Source organism: Elephas maximus, chromosome 22 (genome assembly GCF_024166365.1).
Source record: "Elephas maximus indicus isolate mEleMax1 chromosome 22, mEleMax1 primary haplotype, whole genome shotgun sequence".
NCBI classification, from domain to species: Eukaryota; Metazoa; Chordata; class Mammalia; order Proboscidea; family Elephantidae; genus Elephas; species Elephas maximus.
The window spans coordinates 14,873,325-14,886,498 of NC_064840.1; the positions used below are offsets into that span (position 1 = coordinate 14,873,325).

The 13,174-nt window shown below is 42.0% G+C and overlaps 1 protein-coding gene across 4 annotated transcripts in view; it reads right to left on the minus strand.

Moving 5' to 3' along the window:
* FBXO21 (F-box protein 21) overlaps positions 1-13,174 on the minus strand; it is a 42,754-nt gene that overhangs the window by 26,875 nt on the left and 2,705 nt on the right. For all 4 annotated transcript variants that reach the window (XM_049865550.1, XM_049865549.1, XM_049865551.1 and 1 more), the window contains exons 3-6: positions 12,628-12,722; positions 4,403-4,524; positions 922-1,068; positions 481-617 (exon numbers count right to left, since the gene is read on the minus strand). In XM_049865550.1, coding sequence (XP_049721507.1) covers positions 481-617; positions 922-1,068; positions 4,403-4,524; positions 12,628-12,722 — 501 coding nt within the window. The remainder of the gene's footprint in view (positions 1-480; positions 618-921; positions 1,069-4,402; positions 4,525-12,627; positions 12,723-13,174) is intronic.

A 13,174-nucleotide genomic window follows, 5' to 3' on the forward strand; every position in this document is an offset into this window, starting at 1 on the left:
AAACACAAATATTTTCCACTAACAGAGAGTGAAAGAAAAGTGGTAAGACTGCACCCTGTCAAAGGCGGAAAAATTGTGCGACCTGGAAAAACAAGGCAGTCCTGTCGAGTTCTGGCTCTCCCAGGTATCACTGTAAAAACACCCATTTATTCAACAATCTTAAGTACTGATATGTTGCAGCACTGGAAGAGTTAAAGCTTTACAACAAAGGACACTCTGGGTCTTTTTGTTTTCTGTGTAAACAACTTAAAGGATAACCTGCCACATGACTTTATACTTGTGCACTTCACCCTGGTTTACTGGACTAGGTTATTTTAATTGGGTGAAAACTACCTTCTACCTCACAAGTCTTTGGAGAGATTCAAAAGTATATGTCATGCGCTATTTACAAACACGGCACATTGCAAACGAATGTCATTCTTTCGTCCTGGTTTCTCAGCTGATGTGTTTTCTCCCCAAATTCAGGACACAGACATTTACCTGGTGCATATATAAGTTTAGGGCGTTATAGTAGTCCATTCGATTCCCCTTGAACTTGAGCTGATCATAAAGCACATAGTTGATGGCATCCAGCACCTGGCTCTGGAGTTCTATCTCCATTATCATGCAGGATTCGCCTGAAACACAGAGATCTAGTCTGAGGACACAAGCAAACAAAGCTCATGACCAGTGCCCCAAGCTGCCCACGACATGCAGACACTGGCAGTTTCCTCACAATATTAGTCAAGGGTTGCCAACCTAGGGAGCAGAAGAGACTACGTATTTACAGTCTTTTTTATATATATTATCCAGGCAAGGTGGCTGCTTATGTCATCAACCACCTTCTTCGTGACGTAATAGGAACGACACTACAGAGCCTCCCAGAGTGACCAACTCCACTCTCTTTTCCAAGTACGGCTGGATCTGTGAGCCATTCCACACCTGCCTTGAAGGCTAAGCTGGGGTGGCGACTGTTTATGCCCCGGAGAGTTTTGCAAACAAGTTCTACGATGCTGTTGATCTGGGCCTGGATGTCTCTGAGGCTGATGTCGGAAAGAGGGTTGCAATATTGATCGATATACACAGCGCCTGAAAGTGAACACACAACAACGAGAATGAAATGAACTCTTATTCTTTGCCCTTAATGACCTACCATTTACCCCCGACACCCCGAGCCGTCCGTGGCTCTCCACACCATTCCCCAGTTTACCGCCGACACCCTGAGCCGTCCGTGGCCCTCCACACCATTCCCCAGTTTACCCCCGACACCCTGAGCCGTCCGTGGCCCTCCACACCATTCCCCAGTTTACCGCTGACACCCCGAGCCGTCCGTGGCTCTCCATACCATTCCCCAGTTTACCCCCGACACCCCGAGCCTTCCGGGGGTCTCCACACCATTCCACCAGAAAAGCTTCATCTTTCGGACACCAGAACTTCCTGCTAATATACTGAGAAGCGACTATAAAAATTTTCACAACAAAGGAACTTTCACTTCACTTTTTTTTTTTTTTAAATAACCTAAAACATCTCAGAAGTCACGGACTCAAAAAACTTCACGATGTATGGCTTAGCCCCACATTCTGCTACAAAGAGAAACAAATGCTATAAAGATCTTTTCAAGCTACGTCACTCTCCCCATAACTCTCATAGCTCAAAATCCAACATTTCTCAAAACATGATGGCATAACACATGATTTCAACTTTAAGCAGGTGAAATCAGTCAGTGACAGGATATGCCATTTCAACAAATTATACATCTCAAGGGTGAAATAGTAAATGGACTTGAGACAATAACCCTACTTTCAAATTAGATAAACAGTTCCATTCAGGAACCTGAAGCCAAGAAGACGTTCAAAGCCCTCTGGAGACATTTTCTTTTGAAAACCACCACTCTCCACTGCCTTATGTAATTTCTTAACAAGTGACTGAGGGCTAACTTGATCGCTTGATTAGAAAACGTTTTCACTTGGGAAATCTAGTCATTGTAAATTCACGAGGTCACAAACCAATTCAGGATCTTCACTCCTACACCAACACCCCAAGAAGCTGAAAGCAGCTGAATGGGGGTCAAGAGACCACGGTCCCAGTCCCGACTTTGCCACTTACCAGGAACTGACTCCTGGGCCTTCTTGGACCCAAGTTTCCCCGTGTCAGTACCAGTTACTGACAAGTCGATTCCAACTCATAGCGACCCCACGTGTCAAGAGTAGAACTGTGTTCCACAGAGCTCTCAGTGGCTGATTTTTCAGAAGGAAACTCCCAGGTCTTTCTTCCAAGATGTCTCTGGGTGGACTCGAGCCACCAACCTCCTAGTTAGCAGCTGAGCAGGTTAACCATTTATACCATTCAAGGAGTCCTCCCCATCTGTAGGATGAGGGAATTTGTGCTGCACTTCTCTAAAGCCTATCCCTTCCTAATACTACAATTTCTGGACTCCATCAAGGGCACTGGCTTTATTCTAGTCCGTCACCAAGGACTCAACCCCTGGAGCCTACTTTCATTCATTCAACTACTTCAAAACCTTCTGTGGCTTCCCAACACCTACTGGACTGATTTGATGGGTTATTTGAAAATAATAATGCAACTATGTATTTACAAAATGAATCACATGTTTTCCTAAACAAGCTACAGAAAAAAAAGCTTGTTGAACTATTCCTGACTGGAATAAGAGAAGATACGATTCTCAAACCTAGCACTCGTATAGAGGATTTCAGGGTGGTGAGAATATTCTGGACCAATGGCACAGTGGTTAAGAGCTTGGCTGCTTAACCAAAAGGTCAGGAGTTCAAATCCACCAGCTGCTCTTTGGAAAAACCTGCTCTGTCCTATAAGATCGATATGAGTCAGAATCAACTTGACAGCAACAGGTTCGGTTTACGGGCTTTGAGGATATTTTATTTTAATAAAACTGAAACCAATTTTCCGTTTCCTTTTGGATGATATGAGAATTTCATACCATCGACAAGAATCTGCACTAGGCATTGTAAAATAAATAGCCATTATTACCCCAAGCCTCTGCGCGTGAGAAACCTAGTGACTAGCTGGAGGAACAAAATATACACACACGGAACAGAAATGGTGTAAGGGGAGTTACTACCAAGAATTCCTGTGGTAGCTCTGAGGCCAGCTGGAGTTGTCAGTGAAAACTTAATTGAAGAGGTGAGACATGAGCTGACCATTGAAAGGTGAGGACGAGTTTTGAGAGGGAACTGTTAAGAAGAGGGCTGCTACAAATGAGGATGTGAAGCCAGAAATATCTGTAGGGCTCCAGTGAGGACGATGGCCTGGCTGTGGCAGATGGAACATCCCGGAGAGTAATGGGGAGAGGGTGTGGCATTGGGGGTAGGACCAGACTACGGAGGGCACTAAAAAACAGGCAGAGATCTTGTAAGAAAAGGCAATCAGTTGGCCACACTGCAGGTTTCACAGGGGGTGGTGGAAAAGCCGGGTTTCAGACGGAACTGACCCTGGTGTGCTGGCTGACCTGAAGGGGTGAGGACTGTGAAGGTGTATATTTACTTAGGAAGCTGCTGCAGGGAGAAGTGGTGATGGTCTGGACAGGAACAGTAACAGAATGGAGACAGGACTATGAGAAGCAATGGGAAGACAAAAATTAACAGATTGGGTAAATCACCAGGAGAAGGGAAGGAAAGTGACTAAAATGGAAATACCCTTATTTCATAACAATTAGCTACGGGAGTGTTTGTGTAATATTCTAGGAGTCAAAAATAGTTTAAAAAAATAAGTCACATTTTGTTCCTATTCAACTTAGCAGGAACAAAAAGTTATTTCCTTCATTTTACCTGTCTACTCAACTTCATCCTCCTCATTTCTCATTCTCAGTGAGCAGACTCACTGAGGCACAAGAACATTTGGTCCTCATTAAACTTGAGCTCAAAGAGATTAAGGGATTTGCTCAAGGTCACATGGACACAGAACTGGATACATTTCTTTCTGGCTTGGAGATGATGCTTCACAGTTTAGAAAAACAGGGAATTAACCTCACTAGATGACTGGGTTTAGACGAAGTATCAGTCTTGTGTTCTGAACCAATAAAACACCTTTAGAAAATACAGTCTAAACCCTCAATGAGATGGACTGACACAACAGTCACAACAATGGGCCCAAACATACCAACGATCGTGAAGATGGCACAGGACTGGGCAGCGTTTCGCTCTGTTATACGTAAGGTTGCCATGAGTCGGAGCAGACTTGATGGCAACTAACAACAATGAAAATAAAGATTTTGACAGACTCTTAGCTCAAAATTTAACAGACCGTACAACTCAACTTTCAGAAGCCCACGCAGCGGAGTTTTTCCCCCCTGCTTTACCGTCAGGGACAGGGTTTCCACTACTGATCTTAAAGACGACTCAGCTCCTTACGGCAACAGTGTTGTCCACGTGTATGGGAAAGGACCCACCTTCAAGATACGACTCATAGTCATCAGGCTGCTGAAGAAAAGCCTTGAGATTATTTAAAATTTTCTGTTGTCGTAGATAATAAAGAATTTTCTTTGCGTAATATTTCCAGGTCAGAGCTTTTCTACGAAAGCAAACAAACATTAAAAAGCCAAGTCAGTAACAACTGAGGTTAGAAAATTTCAATTCTTTTTTTATTTCACACCTGTAATACCATGGTAGAGTCTACTTAACGAGAAAAACAGAACCGGTCTATGATGATACAGTACTTACTATGAAGGAAGTAGTACAATTTAGGACTTTGTATTTGTAATAGAACACTAAATGAGCTGTACTGAAATTTGAGTAACTGTTACCTGTCTGACTTCAGATTACCTGCCTACCTTTGGTAGAGGAGCTGAGATCTTAATCACTGCCCTGATGGTGCAGTGGTTAAGTGCTCAGCTGCTAGCCAAAAGGCTGGTAGCTTGAATTCACCAGCCATTCCACTGGAGAAAAGCTCTGGCGATGTGCTCCTGTGAAGATTGACAGCCTAGGAAACCCCATGGGGCAGTTCTACTCTGTCCTATAGAGTCACTATAAATCAAACTGACTTGATGGCAATGGGTTTGGTTTTGCAAAAGGAAATGAAAGAGAAGTCTGAGAAGTCAGGTGAGCTGGGAGAATTGTAGGAGATGGCTGTAAGGTGTTTCAAAGCCTTTGCTGGTTCCTCTGGTTCTCTGGGGAGCTCAGGCCTTGCACCTCTTTTTTCGTCCATTTATACTCACTGCCACGCTAACCTCATCTACTCTCAGGGTTTCAAATACCATGCACATTGACAAGCCCCGATTCATTTTACAGTCCAGATCCTTCCCCGCAAGCCAGGACTGCATATGCAACTCCTACTCCGCAGCACACTGGGATATCTGGGGAGCACCTTAAACCTCCCTTCCCGTAGTCATCTCCGTCTCAGATAAAGCAACTCCATTATTCTAATCAGGTCCAAAACCTGGGAGTCAGCCTTAGACTCCCTGCTTTCGCTCATAAGCCACCTTCAATCCATCAGCCAACCCTATTAGCTCTACCTTCAAATCGTATCAGAGATGCGCACACTTCTCACCACCTCCTGCTACTGCCCTCACCCAAGCCACCAGCGTCTTCTGTCTACGTTATAGCAACATCCTCCTAACTGTGCCTCCTGCTTCAGAGCTTGCCCCACGACAATCCATTCTCAATATGGCAGCCAGAGGGCTCCAGTTAAAACGTTAGGTCGCACTCTCCTCTGCTTCAAATTCTCCAGTGGTTTCCCACCTCGATCAAAATAAAAGCCCAAGATCTAACAATGACCTCTAAAAGGCCCTTCGAACTCTCACCCCATTATCGCCCTCGCCTCAATTCCTATTACCCCCCAGGTCAACCACTGGAGTCACACTGGCTTCCCCACTGTTCTGTCAACATGCCTGGCTGGTGCTCACCTTATGCCTTCGCACTGTCTGTTCCCTCCGCTTGGACCACTCTCTCCCTGTAGATCTGCAGTCTGTTGCGTCACCTCCCTTTAGGTTTCATCCCATACGTCAATTTGAATAAGGCCCCCTACCCTAGTTAAAATTACACCCACCAGCCCCCACTCCCTTGTTCCCTTCCCTGACTACTACTTCTCTATTCAATCTATCATTTTCCAGCATGATATATTCTATTTATTGTGCTTAGTGCTTATCTCCCCAAAGAATGTATGCTCCCTGAGGGCAGGGTTGTTTGCATTGTTCACTGCTGTATTCCCAGGGAACTACATCTGGCTCACTACAGGCACTCAATAAATACTTGCTGAGTGAATTAAATCTTTTTCTAGGTCTCCCGAAACTACATGGGGATTATGGGGAGTGGAGGGAGACGGTGAGTAACTGATCTGTCTGACTTGATGAAGAAACTAAGGACCCCACTTTTCAGTAACGAAAAGAGAAAACCAACAGAGCTATGTTTTGCCTCCTTCTCAATCTGAGTCGCAAACACCCTTGTTCCAACGCTCAGGCCAAGAAACAGATCTTTATGGACATCCCAGAAGCCCTGTATGGGCCCCCTCCTGACCTCCACAGTCACCACGACCAACACTTCTGTCGTAATCACCTTCTTGAGTTTCTTTATGGTTTTATCACCAAATGTGTATCCCTAAACACTCGAGACTAGTCCATTTCAATGTCTTATCTAAGGGATCCCCCTCCGTCTTTGCTTTTTCCCCCTTGCACTTTCAGGAAACCAGGTTCTTTGACCTGTAGTTGCCCACAGTTGGGAACTGCTGATTGCGTCCACATGGCACAGCTTAACATGTTCTTGTCTTCTGATTTCCTGTAAATTGGGTGCAGAGGTTTGATCCAATTCACAGTGCATTATCTGGCACAAGGACTTCACAGGTGGTAGTGTGCTCTTCCATCAGTCTTCCAATAAGGCCTGATTGTCTCTCTTTGTGATGCTAGCAGCCACTGCTACTCACTGCTCAAGTCCACTAATCAGTTAGGGGTTACAAAGCGGTGACATTCTAAATAAATTATTCCTTCTTCATCCATCAGCTGGAATACCTCTATAAAGTGAAACTTTATCTACTATTTGGTCCCCTGGTGGTATAGAAGGGCAGGATAAATGCTCATCTCTTTCTTTTTATTGACCAATTTTCAAAATAATGATTTCAGTTTCTATTATCTTCCAAAGGTGACCAATAGTTGCTACTGTTCTAAATATCATTACAAACTCATGGAGTTAAATACACTTGATGTGTTTCAATCCATTCCAATTATTCACACTGACGTTTGACATGTCACATGTTTGCCAATGGAAGCCTCTGCATGCTGGACCCTGAATACTTCTGACGTGAACTTCAGGGAGCTTCCCTGCTATCTGGTGCAACAAAATGATCCAGGCTCATCTTTTACAGTTCTTAACCAGGACCTAGAATCAGTCATTTCTGCAAATCACTGGCTTCTTTTGGTGGGAAATGGTGTATTAAGTCCACAATTTTGTTGTTAGGGAATAATTATTTCTAATGAGTTGGTTGCTGTTTGTAGACATTTTCAGGGGACAGGGCTAGTTAAGTCTAATGTGTGTGTATACATATATACATAATACACCTATATGTATATTTATATAACACATCATACATGTATATTGAAAAGGAGCCCTGGTGGCTCAGTGGTTAAGCGCTCAGCTGCTAACTGAAAGGTTGGTGGTTCGAACCCACTAGCGGCTCCTCAAGAGAAAGACGTGGCAGTCCACTCCCATAAAGACTACAGCTTAGGAAAGCCTATGGGGCAGTTCCACTCTGTCCTGTAGGGTCACTATGAGTGGGAATCAACTCAATGACAATGGATTTGATTATTATATTTAAAGACAAAATACTTTGAGTTCATACTGATACAGTTTAAATTCAGAACTACATGGTTTTTACCTTCTTCTGTCTTATATCTGTATTGTCTTTCTTCCAGGAGAATCCTGGTTCTCCTAGGGTAGGAGAGGTGACAGACGTAGAATACCACATAATTACTCGTTTGCTTAATTTCACATCTCTCTCATACACACACACCAGTTTCAGAATAACAAGATCAATAGTTTCACTACCATAATGACTCCTGAAAACAGCTAAATATTTTGTATATGTCCACCCCACATTCTCTGCTTGTTTTTAAAACAATCGTACTGTATCTACATTATTAGACCTACAGCCAATACATCCAGTACTTCCTCCCCTACAGCTCTCGTTTAGATTTAATTCTACAAGTAAACATATTTAATGCTCACCACCAATCCTAATGTCAATGTCTCTCTGGTTATTTTGGTTGTTTGAGGCTCATATTCTAACAGATTGCTCAGGAAGGACTCAAGAGCCCCCCAGGTATTGCAAGCTGATATAAGTTTGTCTTCAGCCTTTATATTGGGAAGGCAGTTTGGCTGGATATAAAAATACCTGGCTGATATTTTTCAGCCTTGAGTATCTTAAATATGTTATTCCTTTCTCCACTGATATAGAGCATTGCTACTGAAAAGCTGGAAGAAATCCTTATTTTCTTTCCATTATGAGTGATGTCATTTTTCTTTATTGGATGCCCAAAGGACTTTTCTGTACTGTTTAGAAGTCAGTCATTTTACCAGAATATGTCTCAATTTTGGTCATTTTGGGTCAATTTTCTTGGGTACAGCATATGTCCTTACAATCTTTGTTGCAGGATGTACTGATTTTTAAGAACACTAAGAACATTATATAGGCAAATAGTTTTCAAATATCCAGGGAAGGAGTTTCAGCAGTTAGGGAAACTACTTTTCTTGTTCCTATGCTTTCCACAGCCAAACCACAAGCACTGGCCAGGAGTGAATACGAACAGGGTCCTTCATGAAAACCAGCACCCCAAAATGATTACAAATATGAGAGCATTCCGTATCCTTTATGAACAACCCTGTTTTGTTGTGTCAGGCCAAAGGGTAACATATTTATGATATTTATTTCTACAAGGATTGTAACGATGCACATTTTTATTGGCTATGCATAGTTCGTCTTTTTTTTTTTTTTTGCCAATCTGATAGGTAAAAAGCTGTTTTTCATTGTTATTTAACATTTCCTTAAATAGAGAATTTAATGGTCTTTTACATGATTGCTAGCTACTTGGATTTGCTCTTGGGGATGTCATTCTCCCATCCTTTGCACACTTCTCTACTCCCTCTTAGAAATTTATGAGTTCTTTTTATTGTGGTTTCAATGGGTTAGTGACTTTGTTAAGGGGGCCTCCCCAGATTGTACATGAAGCCTCCTATTCACCTGCAGAACTTCCATTGTGGTGATTTTTAAATTTAAGTCGTTTAATCCTCGGGAACTTAATTTTGTACATCGTGCAAATTTTACTTTCTTCCAGATGGATATTCAGTTATGTCTAGTAAAAATCAAAGACGAAGCCTACTGCTGCCGAGTCGATTCCGATTTACAGCGACCCTATAGAACAGGGTAGAACTGCCCCATAGGGTTTCCAAGGAGAAGCTGGTAGATTTGAACTGCTGACCTTTTGGTTAGGAGCAAGCTCTTAACCAACTGTGCCACCAGGGCTCCATATGCCCAGTACCAAAACAAACAAACAAACCCAGTGCCATTGAGTCGTTTCCAACTCATAGGGACCCTATAGTACAGGGTAGAACTGCCCCATAGGGTTTCCAAGGAGAAGCTGGTAGATTTGAACTGCTGACCTTTTGGTTAGGAGCAAGCTCTTAACCAACTGTGTCACCAGGGCTCCATATGCCCAGTACCAAAACAAACAAACAAACCCAGTGCCAATGAGTAGTTTCCAACTCATAGGGACCCTATAGGACAGAATAGAACTGCCCCATAGAGTTTCCAAGGAGCACCTGGCCGATTTGAACTGCCAACCCTTTGGTTAGCAGCTGTAGAACTTAACCACTACGCCACCAGGGTTTCCATATGCCCCGTAACATTTATTAAATAACCCATCTTTCACCCTATGAATTTAAATACATTACTTTTTTATTCTGGGACATGTTTCTGAGTTATCCTTTGAAACTGAAGTGGCGATTTTTCTTTAACCACTGCACTGTTTTGATTATAGGAGCTTTGTAATACGTCCTTATGTCCCAATATCTAGTGATGCAAGTTCCCCATTAAGAGAATCAAAAAAAATTTTTTTCTTGGTTCTTCCTGAAAATTCATTTTTCTGTGTAAGTTTTAAGACAAGATTATCCGAGTAAACCAACCAAACCCTTAAAAAAAAGAAACTTACTCCCCCCCAAAAAATCTTGTTGGGATCCTAATTGTAACGGTATTCGCTTTATGTATTAATTTTGGGAGAACTGGCATTTTTAAGCTTCCCATTCAAGGCAGTGGGTTATTCAAGGACAGGCTATGTCTTATTTTCTGTTCTTCAATAACATTCTATCATCCGCTAGGAAACCCACTCCCAGGAATCTATTACTGAGAAATGACACTACTAGAAATATCACTATTCACAAAATGGGGAAGAAAGTAGACGGCCTTCAATGACCAAAACCAAACCCAAACCTGTTGCCATCGAGTTGATTCCGACTCATAGCGACCCTAAAGGACAGAGTAGAACTGCCCCACAGGGTTTCCAAGGAGCGCTTGGTGGATCTGAACTGCTAACCTCTTGATAAGCAGCCGTAGCTCTTAATCACTATGCCACCAGGGTTTCTGTCCTTCAATAAGGCAATGATTAAATCATGGTATATACTACCAAATAGTATGTAGTCATTAACAAAAACTAATTTGAATTTTACCAGCTGATTAGATTTTCAGAAGGTAATACTTTTCTGTATCTTTTATTTTTCTTATTTAACATTAAAAAAAAAATTTTTAATGTTAAATAAGAAAAATAAAAGATATAGAAAAATATCAACTAAATGATCTCGATTTTGTGAAATAATGACCCCCCTCTCCTCAGACCTCGGCATGGGAGAACATAACCTAGGTCCTTACCAACAGTTACAGGGGTTGGGGTAGGGGAGACCAACGCACATGGAGGGAGGGTGAGGCAGGAAGCAGCAGCTTGAGAAACAACAGCCTGCACTAAATATAGAACCAAAACAACCAACAAACCCAGTATGTATATAACCACACTTAGGTATTTAAGAGTACATACAGATATATGTCAAAAAGGCAAGTCAGCTTTTATTTTTAAGGCTGCACAATACCATTAGACCGTACTTCAGTTCATTTATAGATAAACCAAAACAGAAATGGAAGAACACCACTGCATCTGAACTCATCCAAGGCCTAGAACAGTAACACGTCTTCCTCCCCTACAGCTTTTCCACTAGTACGTATCTCTCCCTCCTACACCACCTTAACCATAATAACAAAAACATTGTATACCTGTTTGTGAGGTATTTCACAATGATCTCTCTCTCTTTTTTTAAAAAATAACATTTTATTGCGCTTTTGCTTAAAGTTTACACAGCAGGTTAGGTTCCCCTGTGACGATTTCTACACAAATGGATCGATGACATTAGTTACACTTTTTACACTGTGTCAACATTCTCTTAAATTGTGTTCCGGTTGTTCCATTTCCAGTGCTCTGGTTTCCCTGCCCCCTTATCTTCTCATCTTTGCTGTGAATTACATGTTGGCTTTTTGAACTCATACAGGTTTTTGCTTTTTTTTTAGTAGAGTACCGATCTAACAGGTAATACCCTTTATTTTCTGTTCCTCTGCTTCTCTGCTAAAAGGTGATCTCAGGGGGTGGTTTTGGATCGAGGTTTAAAGAGCGCACAAAGACTTCTCTTTAGGAAGATGCTGAACTAGTCTTCCGGTGATCTTGTATCACTGGTGAAGCTCTCAGAACTTTTAGAGCAGGAAATCTTTTTTCACAGGTAAGCTAAGCTGGAAGCCAGGTCACCTTTTAGGTAACCTGGAAATTAACCCTTGCAGCAGCAAACATAAAGCATAAACAATTTTAAGCAACAATAAAGAGAGAACAGATGCTTCTGGGTTGGAATCGACTGGACAGCAAGGGGTTTCCTCGTCAGGACAGAACCGCTGTAACACTGTCTACTAACTGGGAGATAAAAGAAAGGCCCCACCCAGTGTCTACAATGTGCATAGTCAAAGGAAGATTATTTTTCACCAAAATTTAGAAATTAAAAATAAAAAATTCATTAAATTAAAACATGCCTAAGAAATTATTTTAAAAACAATAAAAAGATTAAATTTATGACAGGTAAATTTGGTGGTGGTAGGTGTAGAGGTGGTATTAAAGGAAAATCTGCTGCTGTCCAATCAATTCCTACTCATAGCGACCCTACAGGACACAGCAGAACTGCCCCATCTGGTTTCCTAGGCTGTAATCTTTATGGCAGCAGACGGCCACATCTTTCTCCTGCAGAGCAGCTGGCGGGTTTGAACTGCCAACCTTTCAGTTAGCAGCCGAGTGCTGACCCACTGTGCGACCAGGTATCTTACTGATATTAAAGGAAAGATGATCTATACTACCCAAAGTTTCCTTAATGGCCTGACCAGGAGTAGGGGCTAAATATCAATTCCCTTTTCTTTTCCAAATACTTTTTTGCAAGGTTTCTTTAAATATCACTCATCTTGGCATATTTACCTTATAGACACGACAACTTTAAAAAAAAAAAAGGTAAATATGGCAAGGCATGAAATATTCTGGAATACATGTCCCAGGGTTCAGGCACGTACAAATTCATTATTACAACAAATGAACAAATTCTTCCTAAAGCTGTGTCTTACCTTCCTTCCATATTTAGGATACACACCAGCTCATCCTCAAAAAATATCTCTGGTCCCTCAAGGTTCTCAATGTCACTGAAACCATTACAAGGGACCTATGAAGCAGACAGACAAGTAGGCCTCAATACAGAGTAAGGATTTAGCTGTCCCTCACACACAAATCTGAGTGGCAAACAGAGATGTTCACTTTCACAAACAGGGGAAATAGGTGCCCCCCACTATCTTGTACCATCCACTGTACCGCACATGGAAAGTAACAATGATATATTCAGATCTTGCTGTTACTTGTATATTAACTATGTTTTCACAGACTGAAATTTCTGAAACTGTTTTAAGGTGAAGAAAATTAGATCGCTCTCACAGGGGGACTACAAACACAAAATCTCAGAATTCAACGTAACTATTTCCAGCCTTCTACATCGTAGTCAACTAGGAGGGGCAGGCTAGAGAGATAAGAAGAGCACTTTAGGCAACTTCCTTAACATTGTTTTCTCCTTTGTAAATGGAGGTGATATTACATGTGAGCTGTAAGGCCCCCTCAGTTTAA